We start from the raw sequence: 22,654 nt of genomic DNA, 5'->3' as shown, positions 1-22,654 counted from the left end.
TCCCTGATGGCGCAGTGGTTGAGAGTCTGCCTGCCGATGCAGGGGACACGGGTTCGTGCCCTGGTCCGGGAAGATCCCACATGCCACGGAGCGGCTGGGCCCGTGAGCCATGTCTACTGGGCCTGCGCGTCTGGAGCCTGTGCTCCGCAACGGGAGAGGCCACAACAGTGAGAGGCCCGCGTACCGCAAAAAAAAAAAAAAAAAGAGATAAAGAATCTGGAGGTTCCTAGACAGATAGAAGGGCTTATCATTTCTTTCTGTGCCTCTTTGCTTTTTTTTCTAGCAAGCTCCTTCTGTTACATGTTCTGTTCAGCGCTGTGTCCACTAGGGGGCAGAGGAAGAATGGGCTGGAGATTGGAAAACGTAACCAGAGACCAGAGCTATTACCCATGTTCAGACATTGTCAATAATGTTTACCGTCAGTTCAAAGTGGGTTCAAGATTAATAGGACTAGACATCTTAACTGCCTTTGCTCAACTCATTTTCCCCTTCATGTGCAGAATCCTCTTCCATAATTTATCAAATCCATTCCTGTAAGTTTCCCTTAAGGCAAAGAGTGTAATTTTCTATCGTGGGAAAGAAAATCATTTATTTCTTCAATTTTCCGACTTTCTTTTGTAACTTCTTACAGCACCTGCGAATTACTGGGTACACAGTTATAACCCACTAAACTTGGCAGTTCTCATTGGGAAGAAACTAAAGTCGTTATCTGTTTCAAACAGACCAACGGCTTGACATCTACAACTACAACACTGCAAAACAAACTTGAAACATCCCAGGAGGGCGAGCCGGGGCGGGGGGGGGGCGGCCAGGAGGAAAGAAACCTTCCCTTGGATGCCCCCCTTTAAGAAAAAGGGGAAATAAAAAATCAGGAAGGAAGTACTATTCGGTGTCCTTTAAGTTGGAGGGCAGAAAGATTTTTCCATCGGAGCAAACTGCAATGACATTAGCTCCCTCCCCAGGTCATGTACTTTCCAACACTGCCCTGGCTCTGATACCCGGCTACTAAACTTGTTTGCTCTGTAACTAATGTTCTACTTTTTCCAGACCTAATTGGCACTTCTCCTACCCAAGTTGAGATCACATGGCTAAGTAGGTCGGATCACTACATCCTGACGATGCTGTGTCTCATGTTTCAGATTCCGTTCCCAGCTCCCTGCAGGACTCAGAGGGTCTGGTGCAGGAACCCTGGCAGGAACATTCTAGCAAAATCCAGGATTTCACTAGCCAAAAAAACCCAACTTCCAATCTGTGAAGGGAATAACTTTATAACTTGTACAAGGATCAAAGGAGCACATAAGCGGAGAAAGAGAAAAGAAAATGGAAGAACACCTCAAAGAAAAAGATTTTCTTAAGGAAAAAAGGGACATAAAATTTCTACAGTAGAAACTTGTCTCCATGATTCACTTTCAAGCTCTGGTCAAAAAAGAACTTTCTGGAAAAAGTTTTCATCCTTGTGATGACCTTGCTCACTCGGACATGACTTTCGGGTGGCCTGAGGACACACACAGTTGTGAGGCTGACCTTGTTCAGAACGTTCCCAGCAAGCAGGGTCCTTTCCTCAGGGATCCTTTCTGCTCAGCGAGCAGGTAGGAGGGGGCAGTGGAAGAGCCAGGGACACTTCAGACAAGCTCAGGTCAGACAGGCTTCCCTCTAACCCCAGGTGACACAAAAATCTTCTTCCTAGAGCCTTCTGTAGAAGGAAACGGCTCCCCCCGCCCTCTGGCTGCCACCCTGTACCTCATGATCTAGCTCACTCACCCCGTTGACCTTGTGCCCTGGCATGAAAAGATCGTTATCACCCTACCCCTCCACCTCACACCACTGCCAGCCACAAACATGCTCGACAACTTGTTTCCTGGGCTTGGAGAATCAGAGAAGTCTTCCTAGAGGAAGTGACACCTATAATCTCACTGAAATAAAGGACAGGAGCCAGCCACGGAGGGGAGTAAGAGAGTGCTCGAGGCAGGGTACATGTGCAAAGGCCCAGGGGCGAGTGAGAGCATCATGCATTCTGGGAGCTAGAATGAGCCCCATATGGTTGAACGAGTCGGGGAGGTGGCCAGAGATGAGGCAGGGGCCCTCCAGTTCCTTGCCCCTCAAAGTGCAATGCACAGGCCAGCAGCGCTGGCTTCAGCTGGGAGCTTATTAGAAATGCAGAAGTTCAGGCCTGATTCCAGATTTACTCTCCCCCAGGGGATCTGATGCGCAATCACATTTGCCAAGCCTTCTTCTAAGTATATTCAGCAGTTCAGGCTTGAGAGCAATAGGCAACATCGACATGATTAAGCAGGTGAATCACATGATTAAGGCACATGACTTAGAGAAATCATTCTTGCTGCAAAGTGGAGGGAAAGTGGGTGAGTTAGTAGAGACCAAAATCGAAGGCAAGGAGGCGGAGTAAGAGGCCGGCGCGGTTGTCCTGGCAGGAGAGGCGGCCGCCCTGCTTGGGTGGGAGGACTAAGGGATGCAGGGAACTGGGTGGATCTGATGCACAGCTGGGGACGCAGCAGCAGGGGCAGTGGCCAAGCTGCCTGGGGCTGCCCTGGAGTTTCTCCCAAACGCAGGGCCTGGTGACAGCTCCGCCCAGGCAGGGCCGGGCAGCCGGCAGGAGCCCATGGGGTAGGGGCAGCAGTGTCGTGGGTGCGGGGAAGCAATAGACTCGAAAACAAGAGTCCCTCTGTGTCCGAGCACGTGGCCCGATGCAGCACGTGAGCCAACTGGTTCCGCACCCGTGCCAGGAGTGTCGCAGCCGAGCAGGGACTCCAGCGCCCCTGGGCAGCACTGCTGTCGCGCCCGTGATTCACCGTCCAGCTCAGCAAGCCCCGTGGAAAGCAGGAAGCCTGCTTAGGGTTCTTGGGGGAAAATCCAGCAGCCTTCGTATTTAGCAAGGACGATTTGTGTTAGAGAAATGTGACAGCCCAAACGGTCCCCTCCCTAAAAATCTCAGCAAAAGAAAGTGGCTAAGAACTTACATGCAAAATACATTTGTGGAAAAAAACCCTGCTTCCAGGCAAGAGCAGAATCTCTCTGTACCTGAAGAATGGTGCCAAGAAGCAGAATTCACCCAGCAAGACTGCCACCATTTGAGCAAATCAACAGCAAAGGAGTTAAAAGTCAAAAGGAAAATTCTAGATTTCTTTTTATGCCAAATGTATGGATAATAAGGAAGGTGGGTCAGTCTTCCAATTCCTCTTGCTGGGTGAAGGGGTGAGATCAAGATGAACACAGGTCTGAGCACCCACTGTGGGATACAGGAGTGAAAGGCGGCTGGGCAAGGGGGTGGGTGGAGGCGGGCTCGCTCTGCTCAGAGAGGACACAGAGCTCATCCTCAGTGCTGTGAGCCACAGGAGAGTCCCCTTCAGTCACACGCACAGCCGTGGCCACCGTCCAAAATAACCGCGGAGGGGGTGGAGGCTGGAGGACGGGAGGGATGCTCGGGGCCTGACTGACTAACAGATCCATCCCTCACCTGTCACGGTGCTGCCAGAGCCTTCTGCCCTCTGTCCACCTGCTCTGCCCAGCAGTTGGGGACAGACAGGCAGCTTCTCTTCTGCTGCCATGAAAAGCAACAATCACTGGGAATATGGATGAAACACAAAAAGGAAGGTCCGGAGTCCCTGGCATTCACCCTGCCCCTCCTCATAGCCGGACTCAAAGTGCACTGGAGACTGTAACTGCACCCGAGGCGCTAATTAAGAAAACTCATCCAACATGACGACTGGGCCCCTGAGACGCTCAGGGCAGTGGGCATCATGCCATGCAGGGGGAGGGTCAGGAGGGAGGTGGCCCAGACACAGAGGCCCTGGAGTCAGAAAATCCAGTTCAGCCACTTGCTAGGACAAGTCAGCCGATCTCTCCAAGCCTCAGTTTTCTCACGCATAACAAGGAGATGATACTTCAATGAAAAAAGAAGAAGAGGAAATATTCAGATAGGAGCTCCCTAATTGTTCTGCGTCAATCACCTTGGATCTACCTGTATCTACCCCCGCATTCCCTAGCCCCCTTCCTGTTGCAAGGCAAGAATCATCCTATTGAAATATCCCACCGATCTCTGCACTTGACTGTGGCCTCTAACCCCTCCCGCTCTCCGGACAGCCTTGTTCTCCCCTAGTTTCTGCATCATCATTTTCTGTGATGATAGGTCATCATCATCACATCACATCATAATGCTCTGTATCTCTCATCTTCAAAACCACCACCACCAGCAAAGAAGAGCCAACCTCTCCACCTCCCCTTCTTCTCCAGTTACCATCCATCCACTCATCTGACTTCCTTCACGGCAAAACTTCAAGACAGAGCTGTCCATCCTTCTTCCTGGCTCCTAGGAGTTCAGGCCTCAGCCCACTCCAGCAGGCTGCTGGCTTCCCCACTCCGCTGGACACTCATTGCCAAGGTGGACGCCATTCCCTGCTACAGCAGCACACCACATAACTGGCCCGCCCCTCCCTCCCTTTCTGAAACACTTCTCCCTCTGGGCTTCAGGGATGCCACGTGCTTGGTTCCTACCTTCCTCATGGCAGGTGACTCTCAACCCCCGTTGCTGGCTCCTTCATCAACGCCCCACTGTGGAGGTCCCCAGGGCTCCGTGTGGGGCCGCCTCGATTTCCTATCCAGGTTTCCCGGTCCCCAGGTTGCCTGATTAAAGCCCCTCAGCCTGAAATACCTTTCCTGTGCTGCGGACTTTGCAATCTGTTGTCTCCTGACTCGTCTTCTGAGGCAGTGGCCCCCAACCTTTTTGGCACCAGGGACCGGTGTCCTGGAAGCCGATTTTTCCGTGGACGGGGGAGGGGAGGGGGATGGTTCAGGCTGTAACACGAGCGATGGGGCGTGGCAGATGGAGCTCCGCCCTCCCCCCCACCCGCCGCTCACCTCCTGCTGTGCGGCCCCGCCCCTAACAGGCTGCGGACTGGTGCCGGGGCTTGGGGACCCCTATTCCGAGGTGCAGACTCGTATCTATCTTTATGAGGTTGTCCAGCAGGAACCTCAGATGGAAATTGCCCAAACCCAACCTCTTGATTCCCTTCCCAAAACCAACGCCCCGGGGTCTTCCCGTCTCGGTAGGTAGGGCTCCACCATCCATCCAACGGTGCTCACCCCCGAACCCTCCCTTTTCCTGATTCCCCACGTGACGGGTACCACCTCCAGCTGCTTTCGACTGTCTTCTATCTCCACTGCCACCAACCTGGTTCAGGCTGCCTTACACTAAGCCTGTCCTGACTGGGTTTCCGTGCTTCTCCTCTGATCCCTCTGCAGCCACCAGGAGGGGTTCATTCAGGGAGCGAACTCCTTGTCTCAAAACCCTTCACTGGTTTCCTCCCGAGAAAAATCCAGGTTCCATTCTGGGCTGCAAGGCCTGGTAACCCGCCCTCCTTCTTCTCTAACTGCTTTCGGTTCCACTCTTCCCTGTGCTTACGATGCCGCAGCCGCACTGGCTTCCTTTCAGGGCCTGGACTAGAGTGAGCTTTTTCTCACCTCAGGGCCTTTGCACTCACTGCTTCTGCTATTTGAAACCTCTTTCTCCAAAGCTTTGCAAGGCTGGTTCCTCCTCATTCTTCAGGTTATCACCTCAAGTGTCACCTCCTCAAAGAGACCTTCTCTGACCCCAACACTTAAAATAGGCCCTTGTGGCCCCTCGCCAAGACTCTACGCGTTGTTTTCAAGGCACCCATTTCAATCTGAAGTTGTTCATTTGCTTTCCTGTTTACTGTCCATCTCTCTCGGCTAGAGTCAGCTGCCCCAGGGCAAGGATCTTGTCTGCTGTGCTCATTGCTGCGTCCCCATAGCACAGAACTGTGTCTGCACTTAGCTGATGTTAGACACAGAACTCTGGGTGGATCACCCGCCTCACAGGGGTTTTGTGAGCATTAAATGAGAACGTAAGTCAGAGTCCAGAATGCTAACTATCACACCATGTAACCCCTCTGAGAATTTAAGAGCGCAGCATAGCTCACCACCCACAGCGAGCCCACAGCCCCTTAGAGCTGTTACTACCTCCGTAGCTGGTGATTCCTAGGATGTCCAAGGAACCTCATGAACATGCCACAGGTCTGTGACCCAGCTCTACACTTACTTTCCTCCTGAAATAGAGCGGCAGGTTCTACCTAACTTTTGGTCCTTGATGGATTTGGGGTTTCCAACATCACAGAGAGCAACCATATTTAATTTTTGATGACCCATGAACCAGTATAAAACTGGGAAGTGGTACTAGCCTCTGCTATGACAAAGAACAACCATTAGGTAGGAATCAAAACCGTTTGGACCAAAGCTTAGAGGCATAACTGCTGGCACCAAGAAACAATCCAATGACACGTTTTGTCAGGAGGTTACTGGCACAGGCAGACAAGAAACCTCCACGGTGTGAAGTTGAAAGCTCAGTGTCCAGAGGCAGACTGCCCAGCTCCAACTCTGTTCAGTGAAGGACCCTGACCCAAGTCGTGTGCTTCAGTTTCCTCACTGTATGATGGGGACACCAGGGGCATTTGGCTCAGAGGGTTGCAAACATGAAAAGGTCACCTGTGTAAGATGCTCAGAAGAGTGCCTGGTACGTGGCAACACTCAACACATTTTAGTTCTTCTTCGTTTTCTTCTTACTCCAAGTAATCTAAAAAGCAGAAGTGAGGCAAAAATACTTTAACTACCAAATGCCAAATATACTTAAAAACAAACTGTTTTTCTGAGTCTAGACACAGAGTGAGGGTGTGTCAGAGCTGGACCTGCGGGGAGGGCAAGGTGAACTCTCAGGGCAGCAGGGTCACTGCTGCCGGATTGAGACAGAGACCCCTGGGCTTGAGGTGTGGTTTTGATTTGGGGGATGGAGTGCCACTGTATACAGTGCACCATGAAAGTTAAGAATTGGAAACAGTGTTTAGGGGTTAATATCCAGAATATATAAAGAACTACTACTGCTCGATAGCAAAAACCAATTTTTAAAATGGGCAAAGGACACATCTCCAAGGAAGATACACAAGTGACCAATAAGCACACGAAAGGATGCTCGATCTCATCAGCATTAGGGAAATGCAGATCTAAACCACATGGGATACCACTTCACACCCATTAGGATGGGCGTTATCAAAAAAAAAAAGAAAACAGAAAGTAAAGTGAGGATGTGGGGCAACAAAGATCCAATGCAGCCAAAAATAATTAATTAATTAAAAAAAAATGACTTCATCTTCCAATGCAGGGGGTGCGGGTTCGATCCCTGGTTGGGGAGCTAAGATCCCACATGCCTTGTGGCCAAAACCAAAACATAAAAACAGAAGCACTATTGTAACAAATTCAATAAAGACTTTAAAAATGGTCCACATCAAAAAAAAAATCTAAAAAAAACAAAACAGGGTCTTCCCTGGTGACGCAGTGGTTAAGAATCCACCTGCCAATGCAGGGGACACAGGTTCAAGCCCTGGTCTGGGAAGATCCCACATGCCGTGGAGCAACTAAGCCCATGCGCCACAACTACTGAGCCTGCGCTCTAGAGCCCGCGAACCACAACTACTGAAGCCCACACGCCTAGAGCCCGTGCACTGCAACAAGAGAAGCCACCGCAATGAGAAGCCCGCGCACTGCAACAAAGAGTAGCACCTGCTCGCCGCAACTAGAGAAAGACCACGCGCACCAACAAAGACCCAACGCAGCCAAAAATAAAAAGATAAACCAATTTATTTAAAAAACCCAAAAAACAAAACAAATGAATAAACAAAATGTGGTGTAATTTTTTTTTTTTCGGTACGCGGGCCTCTCACTGTTGTGGCCTCTCCCGTTGAAGAGCACAGGCTCCGGACATACGGGCCCAGCCGCTCCGCGGCATGTGGGATCTTCCCGTACCAGGGCACGAACCCGTGTCCCCTGCATCGGCAGGCGGACTCTCAACCACTGCGCCACCAGGGAAGCCCAATGTGGTGTAATTGTACAAATATTATTCAGCTATAAAAAGTGAGAGACAACTCGATGGACCTCGAGGGCATTATGCTAAGTGAAATAAGCCAGACACAGAAGGACAAACACTATATGATTCACACATATGCGGCACCTAAAGTAGTCAAATTCAGAGACAGCAGAATGGCGGTGGCCAGGGGCTGGGGCGAGGAGGGAATGGGAGTTATTACTTAAATGGGCAGAGTTTCAGTTTTGCAACATGAAAAGTTCTGGAGATGGATGGCGGTGACGGTTGCACAACAGTGTGAATGCACTTAATGCCGCTGAACTGTATGCTTAATAATGATGAAGATGATAAATCTTATGTGTATTTTACCAGAATTATTTTTAAAAAGAAAACAATACAGTGTTTCTATCAACCTCATTACAGAAGCTTGGTTCAAAATTTCAAATATTTGTTCAAATGAGAGTAATTTAACAAACACCCACCAGTTGCTAAGTCCTGTGCTGGGAGCCCAGGGAGGAGACAGAAAGGTCACAGTTCCCGTGAGGGAATGAGAGCAAGAGGGCGCAGGGCAGAAAAAGACACGAGGAACTTGATAACCTAACTAAAGAGGCAGACTGGATGAGGAGGCATTTTTTTTTTTTAAGTTTTTTTGATGTGGACCATTTTTTTTTTGAAGTCTTTATTGAATTTGTTACAATATTGCTTCCGTTTTTTTTTAAAATTTATTTATTTTTGGCTGTGTTGGGTCTTCGTTGCTGCACGCAGGCTTTCTCTAGTTGCGGCGAGTGGGGGCTACTCTTTGTTGCGGTGTGCGGGCTTCTCACTGAGGTGGCTTCTCTTGTTGTGGAGCACGGGCTCTAGAGTGCAGGCTCAGTAGTTGTGGCAAGCGGGCTTCAGTAGTTATGGCTCAGGGGCTCTAGAGCACAGGCTCAGTAGTTGTGGCACACAGGCTTAGTTGCTCCGCGGCATGTGGGATCTTCCCGGACCAGGGCTCGAACCCCTGTCCCCTGCGTTGGCAGGCAGATTCTTAACCACTGCGCCACCAGAGAAGCCCTGCTTCTGTTTTATGTTTTGGTTTTTTGGCCCTGAGGCATGTAGGATCTCAGCTCCCTGACCGGGGCTTGAACCCAAACCCCCTGCACTGGAAGGTGGACCACCAGGGAAGTCCCGTGTATGAGGAATCTTACCAGAGAGGGGTGCACAGGGCTTGAGCTTTAGAGGAAGAAAGCAGACATCAGCACCCCAAACCCAAGACTGCAGGGAAAGAGGACTGAAAACAGGCTACAGAAAAACTTAGGGGGTGATTAACCAAGACCTCTGGAAAAGAAAATCTTTAAAATGACAGCGTAGGGTAGTGATAGAAGAAAAGAAACAGTTGGCTGCTGTCAATGGGGCACCTTCTCCGACAGTTCCACAGGGAGAGAATGACTCCAGCGAGGCCGAATGAAATCCACCCCAGGACCACCAACTGCAGCGATGCCTCCTGCACTGTCGCTTTCCCCCTGAGAATTTGCACTTTCAAGAATATCCATGTTATTCACACCAAGACTTTCTTCTCTGCAACATAGCAGGGCCGTTGCTGGGAGCTGGCCAGGGCCCTGGCGTCAGCAACTGGAAGTGTCGGGATGACTGCGTCCTAGGAAGCAGACCTGGGAGGGAGGAAAGAACTGGGAGGCTGAGGTCATTCTTGCTCTTCGCTTGTGCACATCAGAGGCCACGCCGAACACGACACCTGATGCAAAAAGGGAGGCTTCACTCACTTGAAATGCAGAAATATTTATTTTGGTTTCCTTCATTGTTTTTGGAAATTCTGTTTTGGTTTATAAAACATAGAAATAGCCAACACTTAAAGCAAACATTCAAAACCCCATTGTGACAAATTATTGACTTCTTGTGCAATTAAGAATGCACATATGAAGCTAGGCTACCAAATAGCGTTATTACAACAACTCTTTAGGGCAAACCCTGTTGTGCTTGTATAATACAGGTAGTCACATATCCACAAACAACTGCTTTCAACATATAAATGACAGCTAAATTCAGTCACATGTGGCAAAGACTTGCAGTAAAGTGAAATGCTGTTAATTACCCAAATTAACTTAAAAAAAAAAATCCCTTGAGAAGTTAATCCCAGGAAATGAGTTTTCCAGATTCCTATGTCTTAGAATTTTGGCTTGTCAAATACATTTCATAGAAATCAGGTAGCATTATGATAGAAGAGCATTTATTAATTACCATCCATTTCAATAAGTACCCAAGTGTATCTACTCCCTTAATTTTTTTTTTTTTTGCGGTACGCGGGCCTCTCACTGCTGTGGCTTCTCCCGTTGCAGAGCACAGGTTCTGGACGCACAGGCTCAGGGGCCATGGCTCACGGGCCCAGCCGCTCCGCGGCATGTGGGATCCTCCCGGACCGGGATACGAACCCGTGTCCCCTGCATCGGCAGGCGGACTCTCAACCACTGCGCCACCAGGGAAGCCCCCTTAATATTTTTAAAGACATGCCTTGCCTGAGAGTTTATTCTGGGGAAAAAAAGCCACTTAATCACAACATACTCTTCTGATATGAAAACCACATTAAAAACCATCACAGACAGAGCGACGGGTTCAGTGAAGATAAAGTGGACAGTTCTTCAGGCGTCACAGTTGAACATGGCTGATCCAGGTCATTGTTTCCTTGTTGAAATGCTTGTCTTCACTGCAGAGTCTAAGGCAGATTTTTTTAATAACCCCTGGGAAGGGATGGAGGGAGGGAATCGGGTCTCGAGAAGAGGGTCGGCGAATATTCTGCTCTGTGGACGCCAGAATCCACCCGCTCTGGTGAGCGGCCATCCATCCATACCTGCGTTGTTCTGAGTTAGGTCCATCCTCTGCTCCAACAGGAGTGACAGGGGTTAATCAGAAGGGTCACATGAGATGGGGAGGGGACGGTGGCAGGGATTTAAAAAAACCCTCTGGTCCACTTGCAACCTCCTGCAGCTGGGACAGTTCTTGTTTATAAGGGACGGTTCCCTCCAGTGCACGGTACTCTTCAGAGCAGCAGACACCTGCAGAATTTGCAGCAAGTAGCAGACATCTCAGAAATAGCAAAGTCCTAACCACTTGGTTAGCAAAAAAGGGAGACAAGTTTTCACCCTCTTTTTAAACTGAGGAAGTCGTAAATAACTTAGCACATTTATAGTTTCCCCTTTACAATTTTTTTAAGGCTCATTTTGGAAATTATGTATCACCGTGAACATGGTCTGCAATGCGACGTGACCATAAGGCAGTGTTCCATTCCCTCTAAGCTTCCTGTGATGAGAATCTGAACGCACGAGGCAGACAAAGACGCTCCTTCCCTACTTGCTGTTGTCAAAACTACCCACTGAGGCCACGGGCGGGAGAAGACCGCGGAGGCATGCGGCCTCTTCCCAACTTCCTTCCTCGCATTAGATTTTGATGGTGGAATAAAGTTCATCGATCTGTGACCTGAAATACTTCCGAAGCTCTGGCCTTTTAGCCTTCATCGTTGGGGTCAGAAGGCCGTTGTCGACAGAGAATAATTCAGGGTGGAGACTAATACCTTTGACCTGCAAAGAAACCAGGCAGTCAAAGGAGGAAAGGGGCACGGAGGCCACCTGAGTCTAAAAAGCACTTAAGCTTCCCAAGGGATAAAGACCCTTCTGGGCGACTCAAGCCAGCCTCTCAGGCCAGGTCCCGCTGCACTGTCTCTACAAAGGGCAGTGGCCTGTTGTCAGTACAGAATCAGGACTGTAGCCTGACCTCCAGGAAGAGAATTCATACCCTTGGTTACAAAAATCCCCTCCCCTACCAAACCACTCCACTATCCCTTCCGCACAGATGTCTTTAAGTCACCTCATCCTCTTCTATAATATATTCACAAAAAGCATCCTCCAGTCAAAACCCCGTTTTGCAGGAATTCATACACTTGGATGCAAGTCTTACCTGTTCAAATGGTTTTAGGCCAGCATCCTTCCCAAGTCTCACCATGTCTTCCAGAACAGCTTTTTGGACACCCTAATAAGGCAAGAAAAGTAAGATCCTTACTCCCGTGGCGGGAGTCCCTGAACTTTGCACTTAATGCAAAGGGCGGGTCAGAAGTAGGCTGCACACTTCAGAACCTACCTTGCTTCTGCACAGCTCTTCAAAGGAGCCTTCAAAGCCTCGCTTCCGGGCCCAGGGACCTAGCATCTCAATGTCTGGTACCACAATTGCTATGAGAAATGCCTTTAACAGAGACAAGTAAGTTATTAACGGGCTTGATCCAGATGCTCTAAAATTGTGGTTCTTTATTATCTGCAGCCTGAGCCCCTGGGAGAATCTGATGGGAGTTACAGATCCTCTTTTCAGAGCATGTTACCAGCCCCAGAGTCTGTGGGGCCCAGGTTAACTCCTGCCTCTGAAATATAGACAGCGTTGGGGATTTTGCAATAAATGTTTTAAAACAACCATTGGAAATCAAAACCTAATAAAACCCTAATTTTTACTTACTCATATATATTTTAAAAAATAAAACAGGGTCAAATAAGCAAACAAGGGGATAGATATCAGATAACTGCTTTATAAAAAGAGAAAATGTATGCAGATTCATTTAGAAAAAACTCTAATACTTCATTCTTTACAATTTAGAGACAACGAAACTGAATAAAAATTAGAGGCATGGGTATGATTCCAGGTCGAAGAAAAATAGGTTCACTTTCTTGTAAGAAAATATTCTTCTAAAATTATTTGAAAATTTCAAGATTTGTAGAAATATTAACCCTCAGGAAACCAGACACCCTTCTCTTCCTTCCCACCATCTGTCCAAAATTTTAGCAAATGATGTCTCATTGCAATACTGATGTTGGTTTTCGACTTTAAGATATGTTGGCTCACAACCACCATTTGCTCAAAAATGACGTAGGAGACATATTATAACAAGTTGGGTTTAATATGTTTGAAAATTCTAAACTTTCCTATAACCTGTGTATCAATATTTCCCCTCATAATTAAACTAGAAGCTTATTTTACCCACTCCCTTGGTATCCTCATCCAACTTCCCTTGGTAATATGAAATTAAAGAGAAAAAAACTTTTCTGGATAAGAATTGCCAAGAATAAGAGGTACAAATTTCCAGTTACAAAATAGATGAGAAAAGAAAGAAACGCCAAGCAGTAAAAACCAGTAACGTGTTGATAACATTCCAGCACATCAGACATGAAAGTCAACTCACACCCATCGCAAACTTCCCATCACACTGAAAGGCCCTGGACTTCTAGGCCCGGGCCACGCCGGCCACAGAATTCACGGCTGGGGCAGTGCGTACCTGCAAGCTCTCTCCGTGGACAAACACCTGAGCGACAGGTTCACTTCGCTGGTAGATGTTTTCAATCTTCTCCGGAGCTATGTACTCTCCTTGTGCCAGTTTAAAGATGTGCTTTTTCCTGTCGATGATCTTCAAGGTGCCATTCTGTTTGGAGGGCGGGGAGCGGCCTGTGAGCAGGTCTGGCAGCTGCATTCCTCCCAGCAGCAGGCATTTCCTATACACTATCATTTAATCCTAATAACCTCTGGCAGGGGTCAGCTGTTAACCCATTTTGCAGAGAGGCAAACTGAGGCTTAGAGAGATTATGTAACCTCCCCCAGGCCACTGAGCAGAGTAGAGAGACAGAGAAGGGACTTGGGAGCCCCCCTCACTCCCAGCCAACCAGAGCACCCCACTTGCTCCCTTCAGCTCAGCAAGTTTCACTTTGTCTCATATCTGAATCGGCCGCTCGATGGGGTAAAGGTCCTCGAGAGCTGAGACGCGCTCATCCTCCCACAGGGCTCTGCGCAGAGCAGGGGCTGCAGAGGCAGCAGCTCACTTCCCTCTGTCCCTGTTCCAGGGCGGGGGCAGGAGGGGGCTGTCAGCTGCCCCCATGATGACTGTGGGGATGCGAGAATCTCCAGACCATACTCGCCAAATGCCAGTAGCTCCCACCTCCCCATCTCCCGTAAACAAAACCCCATCCCCACCCGAGGCCACTCTCTCGCTTCGGAGGGTCATCCACTGGAAAGTTCTCTCAGCCCACATCAGTTTTCCTCCGTTTCCAAAGGGAGCCGACTGAGGTCCAGGGAGATTATGAGATGTGCTCCTTAGAGCCACAGTCAGAATTAGAACGGATACTTCATCCCTCCTGAGTCTGGAAAGAGGGACTTAATTTATTTCTAAATAGCCTGGGTGGACTTGCCTGCTGGTCCAGTGGGTAAGATTCCAAGCTCCCAATGTAGGGGGTCTGGGTTCAATCCCTGGTGGGGGAACTAAATCCTGTATGCATGCCACAACTGAGAGTCCACATGCTGCAACTAAAGATCCCACATGCTGCAACTAAGACCCAGCGTAGCCAAAATAAATCAATAATAAATAAGTAAATAAATATTAAGAAAAAGAAAAAAAAGAACCACGGTGAAGTACCATAATGTCTATGAAAAAAATAAATAGCTTGGGTACTCTGAAATTAATTGGGGGGGTATTCTTCAAAACAATAAAAATTTCAGAGTATAAAGCACCATAAAAGAGGGCAGACAGCAGAAGCAAGAAGAACTACAATCCTGCAACTGGTGGAACAAAAACCACATTCACAAAAAGATAGACAAGATGAAAAGGCAGAGGGCTATGTATCAGATGAAGGAACAAGATAAAACCCCAGAAAAACAACTAAATGAAGTGGAGACAGGCAACCTTCCAGAAAATGAATTCAGAATAATGATAGTGAAGATGATCCAGGACCTTGGAAAAAGAACGGAGGCAAAGATTGAGAAGATGCAAGAAATGTTTAACAAAGACCTAGAAGAATTAAAGAACAAACACCTAGAAGTATTAAAGAACAAACAAAGATGAACAATACAATAACTGAAATGAAAAATACACTAGAAGGAATCAACAGCAGAATAACTGAGGCAGAAGATAAGTGACCTGGAAGACAGAATGGTGGAATTCACTGCTGCGGAACAGAATAAAGAAAAGAGAATGAAAAGAAATGAAGACAGCCTAAGAGACCTCTGGGACAACATTAAATGCAACAACATTTGCATTACAGGGGTCCCAGAAGGAGAAGAGAGAGAGAAAGGACCAGAGAAAATATTTGCAGAGATTATAGTCGAAAACTTCCCTAACATGGGAAAGGAAATAGCCACCCAAGTCCAGGAAGGGCAGCGAGTCCCATACGGGATAAACCCAAGGAGAAACACGCCGAGACACATAGTAATCAAATTGGCAAAAATTAAAGACAAAGAAAAATTTTTGAAAGCAGCAAGGGAAAAACAACAAATAACATACAAGGGAACTCCCATAAAGTTAACAGATGTTTTCTCAGCAGAAATTCTATAACCCAGAAGGGAGTGGCATGATATACTTAAAGTGATGAAAGGGAAGAACCTAAAACCAAGATTACTCTACCTGGCAAGGATCTCATTGTGATTTGATGGAGAAATCAAAAGCTTTACAGACAAGCAAAAGGTAAGAGAATTCAGCACCACCAAACCAGCTCTACAACAAAGGCTAAAGAAACTTCTCTAAGTGGGAAACACAAGAGAAGAAAAGGACCAACAAAAACAAACCCAAAACAATTAAGAAAATGGTCATAGGAACATACATATCGATAATTACCTTAAACGTGAATGGATTAAATGCTCCAACCAAAAGACTCAGGCTCGCTGAATGGATACAAAAACAAGACCAGTATATATGTTGTGTACAAGAGACCCACTTCAGACCTCGGGACACATACAGACTGAAAGTGAGGGGATGGAAAAAGATATTCCATGCAAATGGAAATCAAAAGAAAGCTGGAGGGCTTCCCTGGTGGCGAATTGGTTGAGAGTCGGCCTGCTGATGCAGGGGACACGGGTTCGTGCCCCGGTCTGGGAAGATCCCAAATGCCGCGGAGCGGCTAGGCCCGTGAGTCATGGCCACTGAGCCTGCGCGTCCGGAGCCTGTGCTCTGCAATGGCAGAGGCCACAACAGTGAGAGGCCCGCGTACAACAACAACAACAAAAAAGAAAGCTGGAATAGCAATACTCATATCGGATAAAATAGACTTTAAAATAAAGAATGTTACAAGAGACAAGGAAGGACACTACATAATGATCAAGGGATCAATCCAAGAAGAAGATATAACAATTATAAATATATATGCACCCAACATAGGTGTACCTCAATACATAAGGCAACTGCTAACAGCTGAAAAAGAGGAAATCGACAGTAACACAATAATAGTGGGGGACTTTAACACCTTACTTACACCAATGGACAGATCATTCAAAATGAAAATTAATAAGGAAACAAAAGCTTTAAATGACACAGTAGACCAGATAGATTTAATTGATATTTATAGGACATTCCATCCAAAAACAGCAGATTACACTTTCTTCTCAAGTGCGTACGGAACATTCTCCAGGATAGATCACATCTTGGGTCACAAATCAAGCCTCAGTAAATTTAAGAAAACTGAAATCATATTAAGCACCTTTTCAGACCACAATGCTATGAGATTAGAAATGAATTACAGGGAAAAAAACGTAAAATACACAAACATATGGAGGCTAAACACTCTGTTACTAAATAACAAAGAGATCACTGAAGAAATCAAAGAGGAAATCAAAAAATACCTAGACACAAATGACAATGAAAACACGACCATCCAAAACCTGTGGGATGCAGCAAAAGCAGTTCTAAGAGGGAAGTTTACAGCTATACTAGCCTACCTCAAGAAACAAGAAAAATCTCAAATAAACAATCTAACCTTACACCTAAAGGAACCAGAGAAAGAAGAACAAACAAAACCCAAAGTTAGCAGAAGGAAAGAAATCATAAAGATCAGAGCAGAAATAAATGAAATAGAAACAAAGAAATCAATAGCAAAGATCAATAAAACTAAAAACTGGTTCTTTGAGAAGATAAACAGAATTGATAAACCATTAGCCAGACTCATCAGGAAAAAGAGGGAGAGGACTCAAATAAATAAAATTAGAAATGAAAAAGGAGAAGTTACAACAGACACCACAGAAATACAAAGCATCCTAAGAGACTACTACAAGCAACGCTATGCCAATAAAATAGACAACCTGGAAGAAAATGGACAAATTCTTAGAAAGGTATAAGCTTCTAAGACTGAACCAGGAAGAAAAAGAAAATATGAACAGACCAATCACAAGTAATGAAATTGAAACTGTGATTAAAAGTTTTCCAAACAAATGTCCAGGACGAGATGGCTTCACAGGTGAATTCTACCAAACATTTAGAGAAGAGCTAACATCCATCCTTCTCAAACTCTTCCAAAAAATTGCAGAGGAAGGAACACTCCCAAACTCATTCTATGGGGCCACCATCACCCTGATACCAAAACCAGACAAAGATACTACAAAAAAAGAAAATTACAGACCAATATCACTGATGAATATAGATGCAAAAATCGTCAACAAAATACTAGCAAACAGAATCCAACAACACATTAAAAGGATCATACACCATGATCAAGTGGGATTTATCCCAGGGATGTAAGGATTCTTCAATATACGCAAATCAATCAATGTGATAAACCATATGAACAAGATGAAGAAGAAAAACCATATGATCATCTCAATCAACACAGAAAAAGCTTTTGACAAAATTCAACACCCATTTATGATAAAAACTCTCCAGGAAGTGGGCATAGAGGGAACCTACCTCAACATAATAAAGGCCATATATGACAAACCCACAGCAACATCATTCTCAATGGTGAAAAACTGAAATAATTTCCTCTAAGATCAGGAACAAGGCAAGGATGTCCACTCTCACCACTACTATTCAACATGGTTTTGGAAGTCCCAGCCACGGCAATCAGAGAAGAAAAAGAAATAAAAGGAATACAAATTGGAAAAGGAGAAGTAAAACTGTGACTGTTTGCAGATGACATGATACTATACATAGAGAATCCTAAAGATGCCACCAGAAAACTACTAGAGCTAATCAATGAGTTTGGTAAAGCTGCAGGATACAAAATTAATGCACAGAAATCTCTTGCATTCCTATACACTAATGATGAAAAATCTGAAAGAGAAATTAAGGAAACACTCCCATTTACCACTGCAACAAAGAGAATAAAATACCTAGGAATAAACCTACTTAGGGAGATAAAAGACCTGTATGCAGAAAACTATAAGACACTGATGAAAGAAATTAAAAATGGTACCAACAGATGGAGAGATATACCATGTTCTGGGACTGGAAGAATCAATACTGTGAAAATGACTATACTACCCAAAGCAATCTACAGATTCAATGCAATCCCTGTCAAATTACCAATGGCATTTTTTACGGAACTAAAACAAAAATCTTAAAATTTGTATGGAAACACAAAAGACCCTGAATAGCCAAAGCAGTCTTGAGGGAAAAAAACGGAGCTGGAGGAATCAGACTCCCTGACTTCAGACTACACTACAAAGCTACAGTAATCACGACAATATGGTACTGGCACAAAAACAGAAACACAGATCAATGGAACAAGATAGAAAGCCCAGAGGTAAACCCATGCACCTATGGTCAACTAATCTATGACAAAGGAGGCATGGATATACAATGGAGAAAAGACAGTCTCTTCAATAAGTGGTGCCAGGAAAACTGGACAGCTACCTGTAAAAGAATGAAATTAGAACACTCCCTAACACCATACACAAAAATAAACTCAAAATGGATTAGAGACCTAAATGTAAGATTGGACACTATAAAACTCTTAGAGGAAAACATAGGAAGAACACTCTTTGACATAAATCACAGCAAGATCTTTTTTGATCCACCTCCTAGAGTAATGGAAATAAAAACAAAAATAAACAAATGGGACCTAATTAAACTTAAAAGCTTTTGCACAGCAAAGGAAACCATAAACAAGACGAAAAGACAACCCTCAGAATGGGAGAAAATATTTGCAAATGAATCAACGGACAAAGGATTAATCTCCAAAATATATAAATAGCTCATGCAGCTCAATGTTAAAAAAACAAACAACCCAATCCAAAAATGGGCAGAAGACCTAAATAGACATTTCTCCAAAGAAGACATACAGATGGCCAAGAAGCACATGAAAAGCTGCTCAACATCACTAATTATTAGAGAAATGCAAATCAAAACTACAATGAGGTATCACCTCACACCAGTTAGAATGGGCATCATCAGAAAATCTACAAACAACAAATGCTGGAGAGGGTGTGGAGAAAAGGGAACCTTCCTGCACTGTTGGTGGGAATGTAAACTGACACAGCCACTATGGAGAACAGTATGGAGCTTCCTTAAAAAAGTAAAAATAGAATTACCATATGATCCAGCAATCCCACTACTGGGCATATACCCTGAGAAAACCATAATTCAAAAAGGCACATGCACCCCAATGTTCATTGCAGCACTATTTACAATAGCCAGGTCATGGAATCAACCTAAATGCCCATCGACAGATGAATGGATAAAGATGTGGCACATATATACAATGGAATATTACTCAGCCATAGAAAGGAACGAAATTGGGTCATTTGTTGAGATGTGGATGGACCTAGAGACTGTCATACAGAGTGAAGTAAGTCAGAAAGAGAAAAACAAATATCGTATATTAATGCATATTATGTGGAACCTAGAAAAATGGTACAGATGAACCGGTTTGCAGGGCAGAAATTGAGACACAGATGTAGAGAATAAACATAGGGACACCAAGGGGGGAAAGTGATGGTGGGGGGATGGTGGTGTGATGCACTGGGAGATTGGGATTGACATGTATACACTGATGTGTATAAAATTGATGACTAATAAGAACCTGCTCTATAAAAAAATAAAATTAAAAATTAAAAAAAAAAAAGTTCTAAAACTAATGTTCCCTAAACCAATGGTCATCATGTTTTTCTCCTTTTTTCAAACTGTCCAAGAACAGCAGAAATAAAGGGGAATTTCTATGTAATCATTCCTCATAGGTGATAAATAAGTAAATAAATAAATAAAGCACCTGTAAGACTAGAACAATACACAATAATAAAAATTACACTAGCCATTTGAGTGCTTGCAATTAAGCACAGTAACAACTTTAAAAAGCAGTGGTGTCACTAACAAACGCAGTAAGGTAGATAGCTAGTGGGAAGCAGCCGCATGGCACAGGGATATTGGCTCGGTGCTTTGTGACCGCCTGGAGGGGTGGGATAGGGAGGGTGGGAGGGAGGGAGACGCAAGAGGGAAGACATATGGGAATATATGTTTATGTATGACTGATTCACTTTGTTATAAAGCAGAAACTAACACACCACTGTAAAGCAATTATACCCCAATAAAGACGTTAAAAAAAAGCAGTGGTGTCACCACCACAAGCAAAAGTGGTGGAACCTACAGGCCAGCTTTTGCACAAGCATCTCATTCCCAAGACGGACTCTGTATTTCTCTATAGTAAACGGTTCTGAGGCTAAGTTCAAAGGGATGGCCTGGTCCTCTAAGTACTTATCCTGTTTTTACTGAGATGACAATGCTAAGAAACATGTGTGTTCACAAATTTTCGCCTGTCGTACATGCCTGGCAGCCTATGCAGTGCCCCCAGACCTTAACTAAGGCCTCAACATCAAGGCACAGCAGTGAAATGTGAAAAGCCAGACACAGTGTCTCTGGATTTCAAGCCGGAAGCAGCAACCGGAAAGGATGTCAAGCATCAAAACAAAACATATTTGCTGCCGTTAAAGTGAAAATGCTACACGAGGATGCCAAGTATAAGCGTTTCCTGCAGAAGACGGAAGGGTCTACGCTCCACCACTCGGTAAGGAGAAAGGGGAGGGAAAGTTAGGGTGTCACTGAGACGTGGGGTTTTTTCTTCCCTACGGTGGAACAAAAGTGTCTGTGAACAGGGGAGGGGACCACTTACTGGTAACCACTTTCCAATGTCCCCTGTGTGCAACCAGCCGTCTTTATCCAGAGCTTCTGCTGTGTTTGTTGGGTCCTTTAAGTAGCCTTGAAATACATTAGCCCCTTTCACACACACCTGAGGGGAAAAGATCGGGAGGGAAGCGTGGGAGTTGGAAGAAGGTACAAACATCCAGTTATAAGATAAATAAGGACCAGGGGTGTCATGTACAGCATGGCGACTACAGTTAGCACAGCCATATGGAAGATTTTAAAGTTGTTAAGACAGCAGATCTTAAAGAGTTCTCATCACAAGGGAAAAAAACACATTTCTTCTTTTTTTTGTATCTATATGAGAGGATGGATGTTTACTAAACTTGCTGCGGTGATCATCTCACAATATATGCGAGTCAAATCATGATGCTGTACACCTTAAACTCACACGATGCTAGATGTCAATTATATCTCAACAAAACTGGAGGGGGAAAAAGATAATCTGTTAAGAGCACTGACTGGGGCTTCTCCAGAGAAAACTCGTGTGTGTGTGTGCGTGTGTGTGTGTGTGTGTGTGTGTGTGTGTGTGTGTGTCTCCCAGAGCTACCAGAGCCCCGCTGGCATCGTGGCAGCACCTCCAATCCCCCACTTCCCTTCCACTTCCTTGGCTGTAGTCAAGTTCCAGGGTTCACGCTCACCCTAGGCTCTGGATCAGAGCTTCTGGAAAATCCCAAAGGGGGTGAAATCCCAAAGCAATTTGGCCTTCCTTCCTCTAGCCAGTAGCTCACTAACAGGCATGGAGGGCAATTAGCAGACAGGAAGCTGTGGCCCAGGACTTCAGGCCCTGGAGCCTCTGTACCCTCCTGGGCCCTCGGCCCCATCGTGGCTGGCGGCAGAAGGCAGGCATTAGAGCCCCCCACCTCCCTACCCGCCCTGCGAGTTAGGCATAAATGTACCGTCAAAAAGAAGCCTGTGTGACTCAGGGTCACCAGCAACACCAAGCTCAGTGGCTTTACGTGCTGTGGTGCTGAGAGGTGGCTGGTTACTGGAGGAGCCCGCAGTGAGGGGGTGACTGCGGGATTTCACTCACCTCGCCCTCGCCCTTGGCAGCCATGTAATTCATTTCTTCCACATCGACAAGCTTTATAATGTTGCAAGGCATTGGGGCACCAACATGGCCTGTATATCAAATAAAAGATGATCACTCCTACCGTGACTACCGATATCCTTAGGACAGATCACTTTTATCACAAACAAGCCCACTCACGATGAGAACAGAGGGTATAAACCTCTGGTTTCGGCAATCACAGCCTGTCTCCCCCTGGTAAATTACAGAGTTTATTCCTAGAAAAGAGACAAAAACAGTCCAATGTCTCCTAGGGAGCTTTCCCAAGTCTGATGCTCCAAATTATTTTTCAAAGTATAAATGACCTGGCTGCTCATTTTCAGGGTTTCTTTGAACACCTGGAAGCAGGTTTCCTGAAACTTTCACCTGGTTCCCATGATCTGAGGGCCCTGCTCTCCCTCATACAGAGGTCACATCTCCGTTCTCTATAAGAACAGACCTTGACGGGTCAGATGGTTCTGACTAATACGGCCTTATTCCCTTGATTATAAACGAACACGTTTTACATGTAAGTTTATGAAGACAGGACAGGGATTCTTTTCACAGCTCACTTAACTCTCTTGCCAGACAGTGCTAGGACTGGGTTCTTTTCCCAAAACAAAAGTAACAGATATTAGATTAAGTTTTAAGAGTATCACAAGTCATTCTTCCTATGTTTTGATAATTTTAGCTTAAAGAAATCACTATTCAAATTCTCTAGCCGGTAAGGCACCAGGAGTTAAAAATTAAACAAACAGGGACTTCCCCTGGTGGCGCAGTGGTTAAGAATCCACCTGCCAATGCAGAG

At 45.7% G+C, this 22,654-nt stretch overlaps 1 protein-coding gene across 2 annotated transcripts in view; it reads right to left on the bottom strand.

The window, feature by feature from the left end:
• Positions 1–9,645: 9,645 nt before the first annotated feature.
• Positions 9,646–22,654, bottom strand: part of ACSL1 (acyl-CoA synthetase long chain family member 1) — a 72,226-nt gene continuing 59,217 nt past the window's right edge. For both annotated transcript variants that reach the window (XM_004281733.4, XM_049704285.1), the window contains exons 16-21: positions 21,832–21,920; positions 20,770–20,886; positions 13,191–13,334; positions 12,011–12,112; positions 11,831–11,902; positions 9,646–11,454 (exon numbers count right to left, since the gene is read on the bottom strand). In XM_004281733.4, the coding sequence (XP_004281781.2) occupies positions 11,314–11,454; positions 11,831–11,902; positions 12,011–12,112; positions 13,191–13,334; positions 20,770–20,886; positions 21,832–21,920 (665 nt within the window). In that variant the 3' untranslated portion in view covers positions 9,646–11,313. The remainder of the gene's footprint in view (positions 11,455–11,830; positions 11,903–12,010; positions 12,113–13,190; positions 13,335–20,769; positions 20,887–21,831; positions 21,921–22,654) is intronic.

Source organism: Orcinus orca, chromosome 21, assembly GCF_937001465.1.
Source record: "Orcinus orca chromosome 21, mOrcOrc1.1, whole genome shotgun sequence".
Classification (NCBI taxonomy): Eukaryota; Metazoa; Chordata; class Mammalia; order Artiodactyla; family Delphinidae; genus Orcinus; species Orcinus orca.
The sequence above is the reverse complement of the archived record's forward strand: the minus strand, read 5'-3'. Positions and strand labels throughout refer to the sequence as shown.